The sequence below is a fragment of the Mesoplodon bidens genome (assembly GCF_964165515.1).
Source record: "Mesoplodon bidens genome assembly, chromosome: 12".
NCBI lineage: Eukaryota > Metazoa > Chordata > Mammalia > Artiodactyla > Ziphiidae > Mesoplodon > Mesoplodon bidens.
In genome coordinates, this window is record NC_138168.1 from 45,637,677 (window position 1) to 45,661,678 (window position 24,002).

The 24,002-nt window shown below is 39.9% G+C and overlaps 1 protein-coding gene across 1 annotated transcript in view; it reads left to right on the forward strand.

The window, feature by feature from the left end:
• RPF2 (ribosome production factor 2 homolog) overlaps nt 1–18,499 on the forward strand; it is a 38,292-nt gene extending 19,793 nt beyond the window's left edge. Inside the window, exons 7-10 of the mRNA XM_081251255.1 lie at nt 33–132; nt 10,645–10,747; nt 17,362–17,506; nt 18,273–18,499. Coding sequence (XP_081107381.1) covers nt 33–132; nt 10,645–10,747; nt 17,362–17,506; nt 18,273–18,452 — 528 coding nt within the window. The 3' untranslated portion in view covers nt 18,453–18,499. The remainder of the gene's footprint in view (nt 1–32; nt 133–10,644; nt 10,748–17,361; nt 17,507–18,272) is intronic.
• Nucleotides 18,500–24,002: the final 5,503 nt, after the last annotated feature.

Genomic DNA, 24,002 nt, shown 5'->3' on the forward strand with positions numbered 1-24,002 from the left:
TAATTATATAATTACTTTTTTTTATTTCCTAGAATAGTAAATGTCCGGAGGGAACAAAACCCATGTTAATATTCGCAGGTGATGATTTTGATGTAACAGAAGACTACAGAAGGCTAAAAAGCCTTCTTATTGGTAAGTATTTTAATACATATCTGCAGGATAGCTCAGGTAGGCATCCTAAGAGTTGCCATTGGTTGTGGCACTTTGCAACTTCACTCTAGATATACAGCTTTTTTTCTTTGATCTCTTTTTTTTCCTTTTCATTATTTTGTTTATTCCCCACTAGAAGCAGGAGAGAGTTAAAAGGATGTTATACTCTACAGATCATTATTACTTTTTGATGGTATAGTAACTTTGGTACCAACCTATTTAATGCTTGCACCCCATCTCCTGTCATTATTGACATTATTAAATTAAATTCAGAGAATTGAAAAGTTAAATTTTCAAGATTATTATACATCATCCACTTCCAATTCAAAAACCTCTATTAGGGCTTCCCTGGTGGCGCAGTGGTTGAGAGTCCGCCTGCCGATGCAGGGGACACGGCTTCGTTCCCCGGTCCGGGAAGATCCTACATGCCGCGGAGCGGCTGGGCCTGTGCGTCCGGAGCCTGTGCTCCGCGACGGGAGAGGCCACAACAGTGAGAGGTCCGCGTACAGAAAAAAAAAAAAAAAAAAAAGAGGAGGAAAAACCTCTATTAGTTTTGCTTAGTCTGATATACAAGGCTTTTCACACTGTAACCCCATATAACTTGCTTTCTTAATCTCCACCAATTTCATTCCTCCCTTTTCCATTTAAAAAAAAAAACAAAAACCTTGTAAGGTTGTTTAAAGGTGATCGGTCCTTAGTGAACTCTGCTCATTCCTAATGTTTTATCTAATGACTACATTACTTTTTATGTGTTCACAAGCCACCTTCTTAAAATCCAGTATACAATATATAGTTATTTTCTGAGATTGATGTTAAATTTACCAATTTTAAATCACTTTTCCTCTCCTTTTTTGAAAAGCTGGCATTATTCTCCATGATTTCTTAACGGTTACTAATACTTAATATTGTGTGATCACATCTGCCAGCTCTGTTCTAACTCTGGAAGGTAATTTAGTTCTTCCCTAGAGATATAAACTCTTCATATACTCAGTGGCATTTTCTAAAGTTTAAATAATTTATTCTATTTGAGCTTTTCTTGCACCATTCTTACAAGCTATGGCTTAACTTTTTTGGTTGCCTTCTTTTGGATTTTTATATACTTTGCCCTAGATGACTTTTGAAAAGTTGGTGGGGTATATATTATAAATAAATTATATGCATGCTCTTTACAAGTCTGAGCCAACCAAAGAAGGTTTGTGGGCAGACACATTGCTTTTGTTTTTCCTTATTGGGATTATATATGCTCTTATTGTTAGGAATACAGTTTTCGGGACTTCTCATTTCTCTTGTTCATGATGGCTATTTTTGAAAAACTAAGTATCACTGTTACCGGTTTAATCCTTACTAAAGCTCTTGAGTTTGGTAACATTTCATTTTACACATGGGAAGTTGGAGGCTCAGAGAGGTTAAGAGCTATTATAAGTAGGTGAAGCAGAATCAAAACCCAAAGCCTGTGCTTTTCTGCTTCTCTTCATCCTGCCCATGGTGAATAATTCCTTTGCAGAGTCTTTACTATAGGTTCTTACCTCTGTTTTCCATGAATTAAAAAAAAAAAGAGATTTCCCTGGTGACACAGTGGTTAAGAATCCGCCTGCCAATGCAGGGGACATGGGTTCGATCCCTGGTCCAGGAAGATCCCACATGCCACGGAGCAACTAAGTCCGTGCACCACAACTACTGAGCCTGCGCTCTAGAGCCTGTGAGCCACAACTACTGAGCCTGCGTGCCACAACTACTGAAGTCCACGCACCTAGACCCTGTGCTCCACAAGAGAAGCCACCGCAGTGAGAAGCCCGTGCACCGCAACGAAGAGTAGCCCCCACTCACCTCAACTAGAGAAAGCCCGCGCGCAGCAACAAAGACCCAACGTAGCCAAAAAAATAAATTAATTAAAAAAAAATCATACATGGAAGACAGAGACCAACATTTCTTTGACTATTACATAGCCCGAAACATCAAGGGAGTTTTTTTAGCCAAGATTCCTAGTACTTGTACTGCGTTGGCTCAGATTTCCTGCATTTTTCCCCTCGTTCTTCTGTATAATTATTATTAGTGAGGCAAGTACTTATAATTTGTTATAACAGAGCTTTGTTGCTTCTGTTTAAATGGTTTTATCTTACTATTTTGTGCTTCCACTAGATGGCAGGAATAACCACATAATGCAGTAATGAGAGGGAGGGAGTGAAAACCAAAAAGGAATAAAGAAAGAAGAAAGGTAGCAGGATGGAGTGACATTGTCTGGCGCTAACCAAAGTTGAGTTTTTAATATAAATAAGAAGTAAGAAAGTTGCAGACTTCTTGGTTTGTGTTGTGTGTTCAAATGAAATAATGTAGAGCAGTAGGTAAAGAGAATTTTATCAAGGGCTTTTTTCCTGTTTGGAAGTGGTGTTTTTGTTTTCTTTTTGTAATTGGCCAGAAAGAAAAGTTAACTTCAGTGTTTTCATGCCAGATACCCATTTTGTTCATTCGAATTTTGCTTCTCTTTTGCTTTAAATATTACATAGATTTGTAGTTAATCTTAGCAGGTCCTGCTTTTCTTTACAGAAAACCAGTGCCTTTTTTTTGTTTGTTTGTTTTTTGGTGGTACGCGGGCCTCTCAGTGCCGTGGCCTCTCCCGCTGCAGAGCACAGGCTCCGGACGTGCAGGCCCAGTGGCCATGGCCCACGGGCCCAGCCGCTCCGCGGCACGTGGAATCCTCCTGGACCGGGGCACGAACCCACATCTCCCTCATCGGCAGGCGGACTCCCAACCACTGTGCCACCAGTGCCTATTTTTTGATTCAGTCCATCCTAATTTTTTTTTTTTTAATTCTGGTTGTGCCGTGTGGCTTGTGGGATCTCAGTTCCCCAGAAAGGACCAGGGATTGAACCCAGGCCACAGTAGTGAAAGCGCCAAATCCTAACCACTAGGCCACCATGGAATTCCCAGTCCATCCTACTTTTATGGTTGTTTTTTAGTATGACTACTCCTTGTATATAAAGATGATAATGAATCAAGTAATAGGTTAGTTTTATTAAGTGTCCCTTTAAAGCCTACCTTTAACTTAACTACCTAACTGGTTTTTTTTTCTTCATTGCCTTTGTCTATATTAGTGGTCATATCTACACCTGTGGTCATTGTTTTAATTTTTTTAACCTTTCTCATTTCCTAATTCTTATTCCACTTTAATACATATAATAATGAAAATAACTGCCATAGATTAGGTCAGGTAATTTATTAAATTTAATCCTTTCTACAGCTCTACAGAGATAATTATATTAGTCTGCTCAGGATGCCATACAAAAGACCATAGACTGGGTGGCTTATAAGCAACAGAAATTTATTTTCTCACAGTTCTAGAGGTCCAGGTTTCTGGTGAGGACTCTCTTGCTGGCTTCTTGCTTTGTACTTACAAGGCTTTTCCTTGGGGAGGAAGGGAAGGAGGGAGATAGACAGAGGAAAGAGGGGTTTAAGTTTTCTGGTGTCTCTTATATGGACTCTCATCCTGTGGGAGCAGACCCTACCCTTATGACATACCTCATTTAACCGTAAGTACTTCCTTAGAGGCCTCATTTCCAAATATAGTCACACTAGAGCTTAAACAAACATTCAGTTCATTATGGTAATAATATTCCCATGTTGTGGATGAAGAAATTGAGACCAGTGCACTTATGTCCAGAGTGAAGAGTTAGTAAGTGTCAGAATCAGTATCTTATCCATTCTCTGACTCCACATCCCCCAGTCTTTCCCGTCAACACCCTGGTCATCCTCCTGTGCCCTTTCCCAGTGTTTTTACTCATGGACACAGTCACACTGAAGGTGTTATTTTTGCTTGGAATTGATCCATTGAAAAAATGTCCAACCTGGGGCTTTCCTTCTAATTATAACCAATTTAACTTCTACCCCCTTATTTCTGTTTAACCAGGTTTTTCTCCTTATCCCTGTTCTCATAATATCTCCCTTTTTACCTCAACCATCATTCCTGCCCAGTTTAGGGTCAGCCTTTTTGACAGTGCTCTGAGTTTCAACACATTTTAATCCATCACCCCTTTGATGTTTTAGACTCCTCTTATACTTTAATTGCTCCAGTCCTGGAATCAGCTATTTCTATAAGGATCCTGGGGTTTTTTTAAGTGAGAAATTATTTTAGAAATCACATTTTGTGTGCTAGGGAGTATTTCTGGGTTGGTCATTGTTTCTAGGCTTTTTCAGTGGACAGAACTATGAGATTTATTTGTTAAGATAAAATATATCCTGAGTTCATACTGAAACTTCCAACTCAAATTTAGGACAGAAGGATATGTACACACACGTACCTTCTTTCATCCATGACGAAAATCCAGGTTCTCAATGACTCCAACATAATGATGCATTTACTTTATACTGTGCTACACATAGAACAGTCTTAGAATAAAATACCATTATTACTACTGGTAATATGAATATTGAGTGCAACTGAAGGGTGTTTGGTTTTGTTTTTTTGTGTGTTGTGTGTTTTTTTTTTTTTTTTTGCAGTTCTATATGTCTATATATCCTATTAGGAATATGGTCAAATTACTGTGTTTTGAAGTCACTTGAAACAGTCCTTTTCTGTATGATTATGCCTTCAGCCCAATACACAGGTTCATTTCATTTTGTTTTCAATTTTTAGGGATAACTTTATTAAGTTTTTTAATTTTAAATTATTTTTTAAACAATTTTTGGGGTATGATTTACATACAATCAAGTGCACATATTTATTTTTAAATTCTTTTTTTTAATTTATTAATTTATTTTTTGGCTGCGTTGGGTTTTTGTCGCTGCACACGGGCTTTCTCTAGTTGCAGCGAGTGGGGCCTACTCTTCGATGCAGTGCGCAGGCGGTGGCTTCTCTTGTTGCGGATCACGGGCTCTAGGCGCGTGGGCTGCAGTAGTTGTGGCACTCGGGCTCTAGAGCACAGGCTCAGTAGTTGTGGCACACAGGCTTAGTTGCTCTGCGGCATGTGGGATCTTCCTGCACCAGGGATCGAACCCTGCATTGGCAGATGGATTCTTAACCATTGCGCCACCAGGGAAGTCCAAATGCACATATTTAAAAGTTTTAAAATTTAATGGATTTTGACATATTTATATACCTCTAAAACACCACTGCAATCAAGATACAGAACCTTTCCATCATTTCCCAGAATTTCCCTGTGCCCTTTGGCAATCCATTATTTTTCTCTATTCTAAGCAAACATTGATCTGCTTTCTGTCATTTTTGCATTTTCCAGAATTTTAGATAAATGGAATCATACAGTATGTACTTTTCTTGGCCTGGCTTCTTTCACTCAGTTTGTTTTGAGATTCATTCATGTTGTTGTATGTATCAACCCTCCATTTCTTTTTATAACTGAGCAGTATTCCATTTATAGCTATTCTGCAGTTTGTTTATACCTTCATCTGTTGATGGACATTTAGATTGATTCCAGCTTTTAACTATTACCAGTAGAACTGCTATGAACATTTATATACAAATTTTTGTGAGGACCTATGTTTTCATTTCCTTTGGGTAACCTAGGAATAGAATGGTTGGCTCATTTGAATAGTGTATGTTAAACATTTTCTTTTTCTTTTTCTTTTTCTTTTTTTTTTTGCGCGGGCCTCTCACTGTCGTGACCTCTCATTGCGGAGCACGGGCTCCAGACGCACAGGCTCAGTAGTTGTGGCTCACGGGCCCAGCTGCTGCGCAGCATGTGGGATCCTCCCAGACCAGGGCTCGAACTCGTGTCCCCTGCATTGGCAGGCAGATTCTCAACCACTGCGCCACCAGGGAAGCCCTACGTTAAACATTTTTAAGAAACTGCCAAACTGTTCTCCAACATGGTTGCACCATTTTGCATTCCCACTAACTGTAGGTGCTCCATCTCCTTGTCAATACTTGGTAGGCCGTTCTTTTTAATTTTAGTTACTCTAATAGGTGTTGAATACTGACAGTAATATGTTTCCAAAGTCAAATCTACAAAATAAAGGAGTGGTAGCATTGCAGTTTTAGTTTGCATTTTCTGGTGATTAATAATGTTGAACATCTTTTCATGTGCTTATTGGCCATTTGTATATCTTTGGTAAAGTGTCTGTTCAGATCTTTGCCTGATTTTTTTATTTGGTTATTTGTCTTATTGAGTACTAATGTGGAAGAGTGTGTGTGTGTGTGTGTGTGTGTGTGTGTGTGTGTGAGACAGAGAGAGAGAGAGATAAGTCTTTTGTCTGCCTGACATATAATCTTTGAATATTTTCTCCTGGTCTGTGGCTTGCCTTTTTGTTTTATTGATTTATGTATTTATTTATTGGCCACACCATGCAGCATGTGGGATCTTAGTTCCCCAACCAGGGATCGAACTCGCTCCCCCTGTAGTGGAAGCACGGAGTCTTTAACCACTGCACTGCCAGGGAAGTCCCTTGCCTTTTTGTTTTTAATGGTGTCTTTTTAAAAAAAAATTTTTATTGAGGTATAGCTGATTTATAATAACATGTAAGTTTCAGGTGTACAACATAGTGATTCACAATTTTTTTTTTTTTTTTTTGTGGTATGCGGGCCTCTCACTGCTGCGGCCTCTCCCGTTGCAGAGCACAGGCTCCGGACGCACAGGCTCAGCAGCCATGGCTCACAGGCCCAGCTGCTCCGCGGCATGCGGGATCCTCCCTGACCAGGGCACGAACCTGTGTCCCCTGCATCGGCAGGCAGACTCTCAACCACTGTGCCACCAGGGAAGCCCAGTGGTTCACAATTTTTAAAGATTATACTACACTTACAGTTATTATAAATTGTTGGCTATATTCCCTGTGCTGTATAGTATATCCTTGTAGTTTATTTTATACATACTAGTTTGTATCTTTAACCCACTGTCCCTCCCTTGCCTTTCCCCTTTCCCTCTCCCCACTGGTAACCACTGGTTTGTTCTCAATATCTGTGAGTCAGCTTGCTTTTTGTTATGTGCACTAGTTCGTTGTATTTTTTAGATTCCACATACATGTGATATCATACATTGTCTCCCTCTAATTTCACTTAGCATAATGCTCTCCAAGTCCATCCATGTTGCTGCAAATGGCAAAATTTCATTCTTTTTATGGCTGAGTAGTATTTCATTGTATGTATGTATGTGTGTGTGCATGCGTGTGTGTATATATATACACACACACACATATATGTGTATATATGTGTGTGTGTGTATATACACACACATACACACACACACACCACATTTTCTTTATCCATTCATCTGTTGATGGACACTTAGGTTGCTTCCATATCTTGGCTATTGTAAATAATGCTGCTGTGAACATTGAGGTAGTACATGCATCCTTTCAAATTAGTGTGTTGTTTTCTTTGGATATGTACCCAGGAGTGGAATTGCTGGATATGATAGTTTTATTTTTAGTTTTTTAGGAATCTCCATATTGTTTTCCTCAGTGCCTGTAGAACTTACATTCCTACAAGGGCTCCATTTGCTCTACATCCTCACCAACATTTTTTTTTTTTTTTTTTAACATTTGTTATTAGTGGTCTTTTTTTTTTTTGCAGCACGTGGGCCTCTCACTGCTGTGGCCTCTCCCGCTGCGGAGCACAGGCTCCAGACGCGCAGGCCCAGCGGCCATGGCTCACGGGCCCAGCCGCCCCGCGGCACGTGGGATCCTCCTGGACCGGGGCACGAACCCGCGTCCCCTGCACTGGCAGGCGGACTCCCAACCACTGCGCCACCAGGGAAGCCCATTAGTGGTCTTTTTGATGATAGCCATTCTGACTGGTTTGAGGTGATATTTCATTGTGCTTTTGATTAGCATTTTTCTGATGATTAGCAGTGTTGATCATCTTTTCATGTGCCTGTTGGCCATCAGTATGTGTTCTTTGGAAAAATGTCTAGTCAGGTCTTCTGCTTTTAGGTTTAAGTAGGTCCCATTTGTTTATTTTTGCTTGTGTTTCCTTTGCCTTAGGAGACAGGTTCAAAAAAAAATATTGCTACGATTTATGTCAAAGAGTTTTCTGTCTGTTTTCTTCTAGGAGTTTTATGGTTTTTGGTCTTACATTTAGATCTTTAATGCATTTTGAGTTTATTTTTATATATTGTGTGAGAAAATGTTCTGATTTCATTCTTTTACGTGTAGCTGTCCAGTTTTCCTAGCACCATTTGCCGAAGAGATTTTTCAACATTGTGTATGCTTGCTTCCTTTGTCATAGATTAATTGACCTTAAGTATGTGAGTTTATTTCTGGGCTCTCTATTCTGTTCCATTGATCCATGTGTCTGTTTTTGTGCCAGTATCATACTGTTTTGAGTACTGTGGCTTTGTAGTGTAGTCTGAAGTCAGGGAGCATGATTCCTCCAGCTCTGTTCTTTCTCAAGATTGTTTTGACTATTTGGGTCTTTTGTGTTTCCATACACATTTTAAAATTATTCTAGTTCTATGCCATTGGTATTTTGATACGGATTGCATTGAATCTATAGAGTATTATGGTCATTTTAACGATATTAATTCTTCCAATCCATGAACACAGTATATCTTTCCATGTGTTTGTGTTGTCTTCAATTTCTTTCATCCATGTCTTACAGGTTTCCAAGTATAGGTCTTTTAACTCCCTAGGTAGGTTTATTCCTAGGTATTTCTCTGACAGTGCGCTGTTAGTGTGTAGAAATGCAACAAATTTCTGTGTATTAATTTTGTATCCTGCAACTTCACTGTATTCATTGATGAACTCTAGTAGTTTTTTGGTGGCATATTTAGGATTTTCTATGTATAGTATCATGTCGTCTGCAAACAGTGATGTCTTTTAAAGAGCAGAAGTTTTAAATTTTTGTGAAGTGTACTTTATCCAATTTTTTTCTTTAATGGTTGTTCATACAGTGTTTTGTTTTAAGAAACCTTTGCTTATCCCAAGATTGCAAAGACTTTTTTTCTCTTATAAATATTTTTTTTAAGTCTTATAACTTTAGATCTTACATTAAGGTTTATGATCCATTTTGAGTTAATTTTTGTGTATGGTGTGAGGTAAGGGTCAATGTTCTTAAAACTTTCTACCTTGTTTCATTCTTTTTTTTTTTTCTTTCTTTCTTAAAAGCTTATGGAAAAAGCATATGCCTGTAAGGTTTGCATTACAAAAACTGTTTCAGGGGAGACTGGAATGTACATATCTTGTTCCCCAGAATGACTCTGACTTCAGTAATGCTGCCACAACCGTGAGTGCGGCTTTATTAACTTGGCCACTGAAGGAGAGTCAGGTTTTGGCAAAACTATGGGAAAGTTCTTCATTAATTAAAATCAATTTTTAGATCAAAATACCTTGAAAAAGTACATATTTGGTTTATTAAAGTACCCCCAAGGGATTTTTGTTTGTGGTAGTAAGGAAGGGTGGTGTGTACAAGGGTATGCACACTTAACGTCTGCTTTATGTATGTTAGTGATGTGATTTTCTTTTAGTTACCTATAAGAAGGAAAAAGCAAACTATAAAAGATGTATGTGTCCATGCACATGGAGATAATTCCCATCTTATGAGCTAATGGGAGGAGGGAAGCAAGTGCTAAGTGGCTATAGATTGGGACAGAATGAGATATTTCCTGTTTATGACATCACCTGTCTTAGGGCACCTCTTCCTAAGTAATTTGGATGACCGTTTTATGCATAACTTTTTCTTAACTAGATGTTATTTGTGTGTTCCCATTTAGCCTCCCCCCAAGTTCAATCTTTTTATCTGTAAAATGAGGTGACCAAACTTGTTTGCTGTTTTCCAAACTCTTTTCATTCATGTGCCACCTTCATGACGTTAGCCATGTCCGTGTAGTATCCATAGCATTGTTCACTGGAGATTTTTCTTTAAATTGACTCCTCTTTTTAAAAGGAAACTTTATGTCCCTACTCTCAATGGAAAATGGTGTATGGTAACATAAATAATGCATTGTAGATTATAGCTGTCTGTGTATCATTTAAAATTATCTCATATGTGCCACTTGGGTATTAATTACCACTCTGTGGGAAAACAGTCTACTCATTGATCTTGATGGTTCTTTTCTGACTTTGACACTAGATAGCTTTTCTTTGCTCATATAATTGAGATTCCTTGTTAGAATTTTCTTGCTTGTTGGCGTCTGCCATATAACAAACACTAGTTCAATTTAATAGTCAAAGGTTGAACAGCCATTTTTATAGACTTTTGCCATCTTAACCTATCTGTCTTAGTTGATTAAAATTTTATACCTTGTTTTACATTTTCTAAAAAGTTACTATTCACAATAAACCTGTTATACTCTGGTGCTGAGCATTGGCTTAGAGGGAGAACTGCAAAACTGAAAAATGACATGGCTCAGTGAACTGAACAGAAATACAGTCATGAGATTAAATGGTAGAGGGGCGGGACCATCAAATTTTTCAGGCATCAGTTTTTGTGCTGCTTTTTAGATAAGATACAGAGAGTTGCGTTTAGAATGCAGCTGATTTGTAACTGAATTTTAAAGATATGTTAATCTTTTTTTTTTTTTTTTTAAACAACCTGATGTGTGCTTTTAGATTTCTTCAGAGGCCCCACAGTATCAAATGTCCGCCTGGCTGGTTTAGAGTATGTTCTGCACTTCACTGCACTGAATGGGAAGATTTACTTTCGAAGCTATAAGTAAGTGCATTTCTTAGCATGTTTTGTTAATCCTCAGGGTTAGCATTTTAGTGTGACTGTTTTATAGAGCTCAGACTTAGAATTGGTGTCTGGCCAAAAGTTTATTTGGAGAGTTTGCAGAATAGCAGTGACAAAGTAGCTCTGTGCTGATCCTCAGGTCTGTCACTCCCCTGCTAACTTCTGCCTCCCGGAAACCATGCTTTTCCAGGGCCCTGGGGCATCAAACGCTACACTCCCTCTGAGCTTAGAACGCTTATTCAGTCCTGACTCGCCATACTTTTATGCAGTATCTCCCTGTTTTTCTCGACTAAATTTAGAGCGCCAAGCCACAAGTCTTAGCCCAGCCAAAGCAAATCTCAAAGTCCTGAGTCTAAAAAATGGAGTCTGAAAGTAATAAGAAGATTCAGTGGCCAGATTCATTTTACCTTCTTTCTCCAGCCCAGGCCTCTACCCATACCCCCACCACAATATAAATATAAATCCTAACAAGCACATTCTGTTTTCATAAAAACCTTAATGACATGCTGCAACTGCCTTTTGAGGTAAGCATGACTTGTTTTTTTCCTTATTTAAAATAAAGTGTTAGCGCGGATTGATGGGGCGCACACTTTCCTAGAGAATACATTGACTCCCACTAACTGCCTCCCTTGGTACGTTGAATTCAGCCTGATGTCTGCTTCGCGCTGTGGCGTGGCAGTGCAGCCTGAGCGCCGACAGCCCAGTGTTGACAGTGTCTTCGTGCAGTGGTGCCATTTGTGCAACCATTCGTGGACTTCAGCATTTCATCCATGGTTTTAATTTTGTTTTTTATCATAATGGAATACATGGTTGACCAGCTTGTGTCCAGTGAACATCCAAATAAACTAAGTAGTCACCTCTTTTTTTGTTAGTAATTTCCATCTTTGTCTCAACTGTATGGAGTCAGAGATGCTCAGTTCTTTTCACCACATGAGTGGTATCACCATTTCTATTTTTCTATTTTTTCCTTATTTAAATAATAACGGGCAAAAAAATAATTTTTTTCTCATTTAAATAATAATTTTATAATCATTTTTAACTAGTTGAGATTGAAAGTCCCTATAATCTGTTGTTTGCATTTCCAAACTTGATTTTGGGGCAGTTAAGAATATTATGAAGGTGACTCCTATTTATAGAGCAAGATATAAAAGATGAAAAATCACTAACAAAAAAAATCTTTTTGAAAACTTATGTTAAACAAGGAGACCCTGGGATACAAAGGAGCTAAAAATATAAAGATAAAAGTCTTTGAGAATGAGAAATGAATAATAACAATAATCTAAAACTCATGGTGAACAATTTCAAAGGATGTATTCTCTTGTATCAGAACTTGTATTTAGTGAAAAGAAAGATAAATTTGTAAAGAAAGAAAGAAAACACAGAGAAAATAAAGCAAAATGGACAAAAATTAGCAAATCAGGCTTAAGAACAAGGATAAATAGGCAGTGTAACTACACATATTTGTCTGTCCACTTACTTTAAGAAGTATGTAATTGCTGGAATCACTGTTAGGTTAGCATGGCATCTACCATAATGAAAAAAAAGATTTGAATTTTTTTTTTTTTTTTTTTTTTTGTGGTACGCAGGCCTCTCACTGTTGTGGCCTCTCCCATTGCGGAGCACAGGCTCCGGACGCGCAGGCTCAGCGGCCATGGCTCACGGGCCCAGCCGCTCCGCGGCATGTGGGGTCTTCCTGGACCGGGGCATGAACCCGCGTCCCCTGCATCGGCAGGCGGACTCTCAACCACTGCGCCACCAGGGAAGCCCCCATAGATTTGAATTTTTTACGAAATTATTTTATTTATTTATTTATTTATTTATGGCTGCATCAGGACTTAGCTGCGGCACTTGGGGTCTTCTTTGCGCCATGCAGGATCTTTCAGTTGCAGCACGCAGGCTTCGCTAGTTGTGGTGCGTGGGCTCCAGAGTGCATGGGCTCTGTAGTTTGCAGCACATGGGCTCTCTAGTTGAGGCCCATGGGCTTAGTAGTTGTGACAGGGCTTAGTTGCCCTCTGGCATGTGGGATCTTAGTTCCCTGACCAGGGATCGAACCTATGTCCCCTGCATTGGAAGGCAGGTTCTTAACCACTGGACCACCAGGGAAGTCCCAAGATCTGAAATTTTAAGATCAGAAACCCTAGTGTAAAATTTTAATCCCAGGTTTTCATATCTATATCCTGTAATACCTGCTAGCTATTGATTTGAAATAGAAAATGGACAGTGTGATTGAGAGCGAGCTGCTACTGGGGAAAATCCCTGGATGTGGATTAGCTTAGCCTCCAAGGGCTGTGCTCTGCTTGGGAGGGGAAGGAAGAGGTGGTCCCAGAAATGAGCATCACCTCTGATCCTAGTGACCTGGCTCTGTGCCAGGCTTTGCCACATGACATGGGCAAGTCACTCCTCAGGGCCCCTGTTTTTCCTTTGCAAAGTGTAGTGATATCATATAGGTAATTCTGAGGTCCCTCTGAGACAGATAATTCTCCTTTATGAGAGGGAGAGGGGTGCAGATAGAGGTGGGAATGTGCCAGAGAAGTGTGTCTGACCTAGTGTGGCTCCTCAGGCATTCTCACAGGCTGCTCTTGGGTGTCCTGCCCTCTTCCAACCAGCCCTTAGGCAGTTGGTTAAAGGTAGTAGTTAATATTGACACTTATTAATTTGTGAAGATCAATAAGGCTTATAAAATGGTTTTGAGCTTCTTGTATGAAAGGAACTCTGAGCATGGAATTACATTAATAGAACCTTTGACCTTTCCTCTTTTGGGGAAATAAATCATAGTGTTACTGGCACCTGCCTGTATATCCTATAATAATTAATTCCTTGGAGAATTTTATTCACTATAGGGCCAGAGCTATTAGTATGAAACTGAAGATCTTTAGTAACTGCCACGTATGGCTTTGCCATGGCATTGGGTAGGTTTTATGGGGAGAAATATGCAAAGCAGGAAGTATTAGCATACCTTAAAAAGCAAACACAACATTCTAGGCAAGGAGTTAAGTAATGAAAACAGAATGTCAACAGAAGAGAGGGATATGGAAGGGAGAAAAATAAGGAAATTTCAATTTAAACAAGAGTGGTAATGCCAGTCTTTGTCAAGAAATAGGCAAATCATATTTAAATATATTATAGAAATTACCAATTAATATATCTAGTAGCCTAAACCCACTCTGAGAGGGAAGGTACTGAGTTCTGTTTGTCTTTGTGTCCCTGCATCTATACCATGTAGTCTTGCAGAACTGAATGTCACTTTTGATTTAGAGCTTATAGGGAAACAAAACAAACAAAGCTTGAGGTTAAGATCTGAAATGGAGATTTACATGGGGTGTAAAGGTTTTGGGCAATAGATATTTGGCTGGAGATATGAAAGCCTGGAATCAAAATGTCTCTTTAAAAAGAAGTGCAGTGTCTATGATGGCATTGAGGGTAAAGGAAATGGTTTTCATTTGTTTTTTTAGAGTCGATGTTTAATAGACTGTTCATTTTCCTTAGCATAATCACAAAAATCCTTTATAAATTCTCTATTAATACATTTCCTCTGAGAAAGAGTAAACAGGTTGTTTTTTTTTAAGGGATTAACAATTGATTTTTTTTAAGCTTTTAGTTCTTTCTTTCTTTCTTTCTTTCTTTCCTTCCTTCCTTCCTTCCTTCCTTCCTTCCTTTCCTTCCTCCTTCCCTCCTTCCTTCCCTCCCTCCCTCCCACCAGGTCTTAGTTGCAGTGTGTGGGATCTTCGTTGAGGCATGTGGGATCTTTTAGTTGTGGCATGTGGGATCTAGTCCCCCTTCCAGGGATCGAACCCAGGCCCCCTGCATTGGGAGTACAAAGTCTTAACTGATGGACCACCAGGGAAGTCCCAATGATTTTAGATTCTAGATTTCACTGTTAAAAGCTGTTAATAAAAAGAAAAGATGATAGCCCTATCACGAGAAACCATATGAAGAGAACTGATAACTGGAGAAAGTTTCCTTTTATTTCTATCAAATAGAATAGTGAACATATTCAGTGAAATGATTAAGATAAGATCATCTACACAGGCAGTATGGCACTGTAACTTAATTCTTCAGTAAATAGCAACATATGTAGTTATATGTAGTTACTTGGAAAAAATTTTCTATACTGCTCAAAAGATTTACTTCGTTAGGAGGGCACTTGCATAAATAAAAAGATACATGAACTGTTCTGGATTGACAAGTTTTCCATTTAGTTGAAAATTAGCATCCTAAGTGGTAGAAAATTTTTTCATTGATATTTTATATATGTGATTTCCTTGATTTTTTTTTCAAAGTAATCTACTGAACACAATATATTAATCAAGATTTAGTCTTTTTTTTTCCCTTTTTTCTTTTTCTTTTCTTTTTTTGGCCATACCATATAGCATGCGGGATCTTAGTTCCCTGACCAGGGAGTGAGCCCGTGCCCCCTGCAGTGGAGTCGTGGAGTCCTAACCACTAGACCGCCAGGGAATTTCCAAGATTTAGTCTTGATATGAGTTCAGCATGGTAGATATCATTTATTTGGAGGTACTGAACATGTGGATGCAACTGCATAAGTACCTGTGATATAAAAGATCAAATGGTCACTGACCCCATATGCGTGAATTAGGTATTAGGGAAGATGCCATGATGTTAGCCAACTTAAGCTCCTAAAAATGTTTTCCCTTACGGTAGGCCTGAGATAGGCCTTCTCTCAGGTCTCTTCTCCTGGAACCACTGTGAGGAGAGTGACCTAAAGACCCTTGTTTGGTTCTTTTTCCCTGTGCTTGTTCCCTTCAAGCCCCATACTAATATTTATTTTATCTTATAATGTTAGTATCTTTTTGTTTCTTTGTTTAACATTTCTGCTCTTTACATATCCTAGGTTGTAGGTTGTGCTTTTTTTGTGCGTGTTTTTTTTTTTTTGCCTTGTTTAATTTGGTATAAATTACTGTGTCTGATACAGCATATCTATCATTATGACTCTTCCATAGCCAGTAAATGCACCTCCCCGTGAATGGACTGTATTGATTGGTTGTCTTCATGTGATGCAGGGCTGTTAACAAGCTTTTGCACTCTCACTCCTGCTTCCTGGTGTTTGCTGCTCTCCTGGGTATTCTTTTTTTTTTTTTTTTGCGGTATGTGGGCCTCTCACTGTTGTGGCCTCTCCCATTGCGGAACACAGGCTCCGGACACGCAGGCTCAATGGCCATGGCTCACGGACCCAGCCGCTCCGCGGCATGCGGGATCCTCCCGGACCGGGGCACAAACCCGTGTCCCCTGCATCGGCAGGCGGACTCCCAACCACTGCGCCACTAGGGAAGCCCTCGTGGGTATTCTTTACTCTGCTTTCCTCTTCTGTTCTTTCTCTTCTCTCATGTCACTTGTTGCCTCTTTTTATACTCCAGCTTTTATGTGAAAAGGCTGATCTTTTTAAAACATTATTATTTAGTCCTTTTTTTCCCCGTATGGAGATGTGGCCACAGTAACAAATTGAGTCTTTTAACTCAAATAATCTTCAGGTCTTTGAGCAGTTCTTGTGGTATCTCTCACAAAAAAAGAATTTGTGAGTCTCCCTTCCTCCCCATTGTATCCTTCATATGCTTTCAAATCCAGAGCTACTTGGACATATGGTATCCAGAAAGTTGTGGTTTTGTTATATTAATTTTATTCCAATTTATAGAGATCAGTAAATGTCTGTGCTATGGAGAAAAGTTGATTCTGAATAGGTCTTAGAGAAATAAGAATTTGTTAATCAATCATGTAATATAATGTTTCAAAAATCCAGTTAAGATTTTTTTATAATCATGTAAATCTTGCGTAAGATGAAGGAGTCAAATCAAAGGATTCCACTTCTTAGAACTGTATCACCTGCTGTTTCTCAACAATATTGCATCCTCTTATGTTTTATTTTTGAAAATAAGTAGACTAAAGAAAATACTTGGTCTTGGGGCATCCCTGGTGGCTCAGTGGTTAAGAATCCGCCTACCAATGCAGGGGACACAGATTCGAGCCCTGGTGCGGGAAGATCCCACATGCCGCAGAGCAACTAAGCCCAGGCACCACAGCTACTGAGCCTGCGCTCTAGAGCCTGCGAGCCACAACTACTGAGCCCACATGCCACAACTACTGAAGCCCATGCACCTAGAGCCCGTGCTCCGCAACAAGAGAAGCCAGCTCAACGAGAAGCCACACACCGCAATGAAGAGTAGACCCTGCTCGCTGCAACTAGAGAAAGTCCGCAAGCAGCAACGAAGGCCCAGTGCAGCCAAAAATAAATAAATAAAATAAATAAATTTATTAAAAAAAAAAAATACTTGGTCTAAGTATATAAAGTATTAAGGCTTAACCTTTCATTTTCTTTTCTTTTTTTTTTTTAAATCTTTTTGACCATGCCATGTGGCATCTGGGATATTAGTTACCTGACAAGGGATCAAACCCATTCCCCCTGCATTGGAAGTTCAGAGTCTTAACCACTGGACTGCCAGGGAAGTCTTTAAGCTTAACCTTTCTAAACATTTTATGATATTTTATGGAACTGTAATCTTCTAGAACAAAAATATTTGCAGGGGTGGGGTGGGACTTTTATCAAAGTCAAAGCAACATTTCTTTTTTGCTATTTCATAAAGGTTGCTGTTGAAGAAATCTGGCTGCAGAACACCTCGGATTGAATTGGAAGAGATGGGACCCTCATTGGATCTGGTTCTGAGGAGGACACACCTAGCATCAGATGACCTTTATAAGTTATCTATGAAAATGCCCAAAGCCCTCAAGGTACATGACTTGTAGATGGGTGCCATGTTTATTTGTATATTCCATTCTTCTTTCCAGAAAAGGATTTGTGGCATATTATATTGAAGAGCATACATAAAGAGGTCAATAAAATAGATAAAATTAGACTCTCAAAAAAAAAATTAGACTCTCAGAGCCAAAGAAAGGAGGAAGAAGCAAATAAGCCAACCATAATTGATAATAAAATTGTAGAAACCAGGCATCAGGTGTTGCTGAGAGCTTCCTGGTAGTCAAGACTGCCAGTTTTCAGCAAAAATGGGGCTCATTTTAGGCATTGTGAAAATGTAATTTCAAGCATAGGATGTGTAACCCATACTTACATAAAATGTGTTTTGACTCTTGGTTTTAAAAAGCAAGTAGAAATGGCATCTCTGGAATGCCAGTAAAGTTTGAAGTGAAGTTATAATCCTTAAGCTAAACACAGGAAATCCTCTCAGTGCATGACAGTGTTGCTGTCTGTTGTGTTGCTTCTCAAAATATGGTCTGACAATTTACCTGAGAATTGTTAGAAATGCTGAATTCTCAGATCCCACATAGTCCTACTGAATTAGAATTGGCATTTTAACAAGCTCTGACTGATCTGTTTATACCTAAGTTTGAGGAGAAAGGGCTGTAGAGCTATAGACTCTATATCATTAAAGGTGTGCTCACTAATGGAGTTGTTAATACAATAGTTGTACACTAGATTTTTACCAGTTCATGGTAGTAGACCCAACTAAATATATATTTATATATTCTTGTTTCATAGCCAAAGAAGAAGAAAAATGTCTCTCATGATACTTTTGGTACAACTTATGGAAGAATTCATATGCAGAAGCAAGACCTAAGCAAACTACAGACGAGGAAAATGAAGGGGTTGAAGAAGCGACCTGCAGAAAGGAAAGCAGGAGACCAGGAGAAAAAGTCAAAGAGAATTAAAAAGGATTGATGGAATATAGCCAATAACTGCATTTTTATTATAGTCTTTACTTAGAATTATCAAGCATCAATTATTTCAGAGTTTCTTGTAAGGTTTTATTGTATATTTTTATAACTTGATAATTTGCCTAAATTATATATTATATACATTGTGAACAGTAACATACTAGTATTAGGTTGAAAGTCAGGCTCTTACTGGAGACATTACACCCTGGTATGCCGTTTTCTGTCTGTGATGTGACATTTCCCTCTGCCAACCCCCTACAAAGTCTCCTATTTCATTGGGTGGGTGAGTGAGGAGGGATCTCCAGAACAATCATTGGTATTTTAGAGAATGTTGGGTTAAGCTTTAGATAAAGGGAGGAAGTTATGGAAAGTAGAAATGGTCCAAAGTAACTGTATACATGCTCAGTATGAGCTACCTGGAAAGTTGACCCCATCTCCCAGCATATACATACAACCTGACTTTTATTTTTTTACTTTCCTGTTGTTTTACCTAAAATTCTACCAGTTAGAGATTAATTTTGAGATTTTAAGCTCTGTGTCTTAAAACAGATCTCTGAGATGTCCACTACCTGATCATTGACATACTACCTTACTATTGATTATTTTAAGAGATTCTGCTACTAAATGGAGCCCTATTCCTCTTCTTTGGGAGAAAGGAAGTTTTGATAAAGGTTGAAGTGAGAAGGAGAGATTAGGTAAGTTAAGACACATGACATTTTAAGGTACTGGGTAGCCGTAGGTAGCTAAAGGTCACATGAAGGCCCTGGGTGTTTGTATACAGAGTAGGAGTAAGCCAAAGCCAAACAGCTTATTTTGAAATTTTCTTGAAGACTGGCCCTGTGCCTAGGAAAATGGGGGAAAGCTTTCTGCTTCCTACTCCCTAGTACTGCAAACTTGTTTTCCCTAAATGTACAATTTAGTTTCCTTGACTGAGTCCCTGGCAAAGAGGCTCCTTTATACAAGCACAAGGCAATTATGCTGTAAAAGTACAAACATACATAAACCATGATGTGTTATGTAAAGTAGAAATGCTATTGTTTTCAATTCCATGTCAAGGAGCTCCTCCATGTCTATGTGTGAATGCATTTATGTGAGTTTGCTAAAAGCTAGAACCTCAATTTTACTTTTTTTATCCTTTCCCTTCTCTTGTAAACCCATTCCTTAGCCTTCCTTCTCCCCAGCCCTTTCCTGCTAATAGTCTCTTAAAAAGGAGGGAGCTGGTATCACTCATTTACACTTGTTACTTGATGATACATTTAACCAAAGACTACACGATCTTAGATCGGAAGTAGGCATTTGCATTATATGTCTAAATGGGGAGAGAGGGCGAAATGAAAATGATTCATCTGCAAGTAGATGGACAATGGACGATAGTTGGGGAGAAGGGGCGTCATGAAAGGGGCATCAGAAATGATGGATGCAGGACTTCTCTGGTGGCGCAATGGTTAAGAATCCGCCTGCCAATGCAGGGGACACGGGCTCGAGCCCTGGTCCCGGAAGATCCCACATGCCGTGGAGCAACTAAGCCTATGCGCCACAACTACTGAGCCTGCTCTGTAGAGCGTGTGAGCCACAACTACTGAAGCCCACGCACCTTGAGCCCGTGCTCCGCAACAAGAGAAGCCACTGCAACGAGAAGCCCACGCAGTGCAACGAAGAGTAGCCCCCACTCGCCACAGCTAGAGAAAGCCTGTGCACAGCAACAAAGATCCAACGCAGACCAAAAAAAAGGATGCACCGCCCTTACCCAACGTGTGACCCCTGGCTGGTCCAGCTAACAATAGTGAAGGTAGGCAGATTCAGGAGGCAGAGCCGTGGGTCCTTTTCACCAGCCACTTGGGCCCTGCCACACTACGGCTGTTAGCATAACTGATGCCATCTTGGGCCTGTTCAGTTCCCCCCGTCCTTCAGCTGACCCTACCTAGGGCTGTAGTGTGTAGTAAATCTCTGTTGTCAGGGGCTTTGTAGTTAATAGATGTTGTTTAATGACCATTAGGTCCAGGTGGCCCCTGTGCTGTTAGTCTCCAAACAATAATGAAGAGCTTCGCTGACGTATTCCCGGTGCCCATGAGACTAGTTACCCGTTCATAAATCTGGACTTTGGACTTCACTTCCTGTTTCCAAGCACGTACCCCCATACCCTAGGTTAACTATAAAATTCTCCCAGTGGCAGTTATGAATGCTTCTGGATGTCATCCACCCTATCCCACCCTGTGAGTAAACTGCCTTATAATAAGCGGATCCACTGATTATGTGGAGTCGCCTGCCTCATTTTTCCGTTTAAAGATACTCTCTCAGTTTGGTGGGCATCTTTCATTCCCTTTGTATTTTTCCTGTTTTTTAGGATGCTAATACTAATACCAAGCTATATATGATTTCATGAAATCTGATTCCTTTTAATAACTTAAATGCTGCTATTTGTTTTCTTGGTATTGAACATAATCCAAAGTAGAGATGTTATTACCCTAAAGAAAGAGGGCAAAAAAGAACTTACCCCAAGTCAGTTTTCAATTATCTGATTATCTAGCTGCTTCTGATCTCTCCTTCCTTTCATTTATATTTTTAGCCACTTCTCCTCCCCGCTACCAAAGGGTGAGGCCAGGAAAGGATTCACAGAAGCTTTAAAATGGAAGAAGTAAAAATCCCTAAAACCACTGTTAAATTTGACCAAGAAGAGAAGGTTTGTTTTTTAATGGAATTTCAGGTATCGGTGCTTTTTCCATTATAAAATTAAGAGCCTGCAAAAATACAGGGTCTTTACCGTGTCCTTAATGCACTTTTAATAGATCATAGAAATGGTCAAAACATCCCATAATTGCATGAAAGGCAAATATATCCTAGTATATATATACATTATGAAATTGTATAGATATTCACATCCCTTTAAATAAACTACTGTAAACAAGAAGATAAATTAGGCTTGCTGGCTTAAGGTTTATGCCAGCTGTGAGAAGAAGGTCAATTTGCTTTTAAATGTATGTTGTTTTCCTCTCATACCAACAATGCGAGTGGTTCAAGTTTAAAATCAGCAAAGATAACACAGTTTCCTTTAAGTGGACCATGTTAGGCCGTGTTAGAAAGTTTGACTGCCTTGGTTGAACTGGAGCCATTTTGCACTTTTCCCAATTCAAAACTCTTAGGGAAAAGTTTTAGAACATGGCCAACCATGTTCTAGATAACCAACATGCGTTTTAATTTTGTTCTGCTGCTGCTGCTTCCTTTAAACAACTTCCCTCCTCCTTTCCCCTACACATTCTCACCCCCCACCCCGACCCTTCACACTCTGAGCATCAGAAAAAATAGGTTCTAAACACAGGGAGAAAAGTCTGACGCTGGGCAGGCACCTGCTGCTTAGTGGGGTTGAGGCCTATATGAAAGAAGGTTAAAAAAGGGGAAATGGCAAAGCCTCTAGAGCTCAGCAGTTAAGGCTTTTGCCAAGCAAAGATCAAAGCCCTTGAGCTTTTAAGTCTTTTACTGGATTGGGATTGATTCCTCAAGCTCAAAACAGGCTCAGCTAGAAGCAGAGAGACAGGTGTTGGATCTGTGAGGCATGCCCTCTGGCTAAGCTGGAACCCAGAGCTGCAGAGGTGCTGGCTCTGGATGCCAGATCAGGGGAAAGGACCTGTAACCAGAGTCAGAGTTGAGCTTAAGCAGAGACTGTTCAGGGATCTCCTCTGTCCCTCTCAAACACTGCAAGCTAGCTCAGAAAGATGTTCCTGGAGGGCAAAGCACAACCTGTTTAACGGGTGCATCTGAAATGGACTTGGAAGATTCCCACCCATCAACTTGAGAAGTTTATTTTCTCAATCCCTTGGCTAGTTCCCCAGAGTCAGCTGACAAAGCAGATGGCAAGGTGACCTGAGTAGACATATCACTTTAGATGACAATCTGCAACAGGGCCTCTGGCTTGGCACTCAGAGGCAGCCCTAGGGTTTTTGGCACTGTGGGAAAGAGCACGAGAATTCATTGCTGTCCCCTTAAGCCCCATTTCCATCCATTCGACTCACCACTTGAAGCTAGTCTGTGTCACAAATGTGAGTTTTATGCCCAGCACCTTCCTTTGCATAGGGAGACCTTGGGGAAGTACTAAACTGAATCTTGAAAAATCAATAAACAATGCTCAAGTGGCTAGGAGCTCCTCAAAAGTGGAATATGTGGGAGAGAGGGACAGCAGGTAGTGCAGTGTTGGGGCCGAAAGTTGTGGTCTTAAAAGAAACTGACAGGGCTTCCCTGGTGACGCAGTGGTTAAAAGAATCTGCCTGCCAGTGCAGGGAACACGGGTTCGAGCCCAGGTCCGGGAAGATCCCACATGCTGTGGAGCAACTAAGCCCGTGCACCACAACTACTGAGCTTGCGCTCTAGAGCCCGTGTGCCACAACTACTGAAGCCCGTGCACCTAGAGCCCGTGCTCTGCAACAAGAGAAAACACTGCAATGAGAAGCCCACACACATGGCAGCAACGAAGACCCAACGCTGCCAAAAATAAATAAATATTTTAAAAAAAGAAAGAAACTGACATCATTTCCTGATGCTCACTGAGCCCTCAGCTAAGACTTAAAAGGGCAAGGACCCAATTAAAGACAGGCAAAACCATTGGCAATACCAATTAGTGGAATGGTTCTCTAAGTAATGTTAAAAGTGTTAGTTCCCAGCGTTTTTTGAGAAATGCAAAGGAAATAAATGAGGCTTTATTTTGTTTTGTGGTAGTAGTAGTAGTAGTATGACAATTTTTTTAAAGGGGGCCTGATAAGGCAAGTGGTACAATGCTAGCTGACAGAATGCTTATCTGATTTCCATGCTTAGAAACTGAGAAGAGCAGAGCCATCATGGTTGAGAAGTGGTGCTCCATAGTCCTGTCCTAACCTCAAGGTGGGTGAGATGTGGTGTGGAAAGCACCAGGCTGATTGAAATGACTTGGAGTCTTAATCCCAGAAAAGGACAATCAGTTAATCTTGAAGGAATTGTGAAGAAGCAGAGTGAGGTAGAGATTTGGTCCTGGCAACATTTTGGGAAAAATCATTACATAGGTGGCTTGTGAGCTCTTATTTAGACATGAACGTAGTCATTGCTAACAGCCACCATGGGTTCCCTGGGAGCTAAAAGTGTCAACTGATCACATTCCTTTTTTGAAAGGAGTCCTTTCCTGGTAGATAGGGGAGTAGTCATTCACTCCACATTTATCAAGCATTATGTTTCAGACATTGTATATGTTTACAATTTAGAAAGCATGTTCTTTAAAATACAATTTTGGGAATTCCCTGGTGGTCCAGTGGTTAGGACACTGTGCTTCCACAGCAGGGGGCCCGGGTGTGATCCCTGGTCAGGGAACTATACTCCCACAAGCTGGGCAGCCTGGCCATAAATGAATGAATGAATTAATAAATAAATAAAATACAATTTTGATTTTTTTCCTGATTATAAAAAATCATTTTTCTGATTTTTTTTTTTTTGGACTGCGTGTCATGTGGGATCTTAGTTCCCTGACCAGGGATTGAACCCACACCCCCTGCATTGGAACTGCAGAGTCTTAACCACTGGACCACCAGGGAAGTCC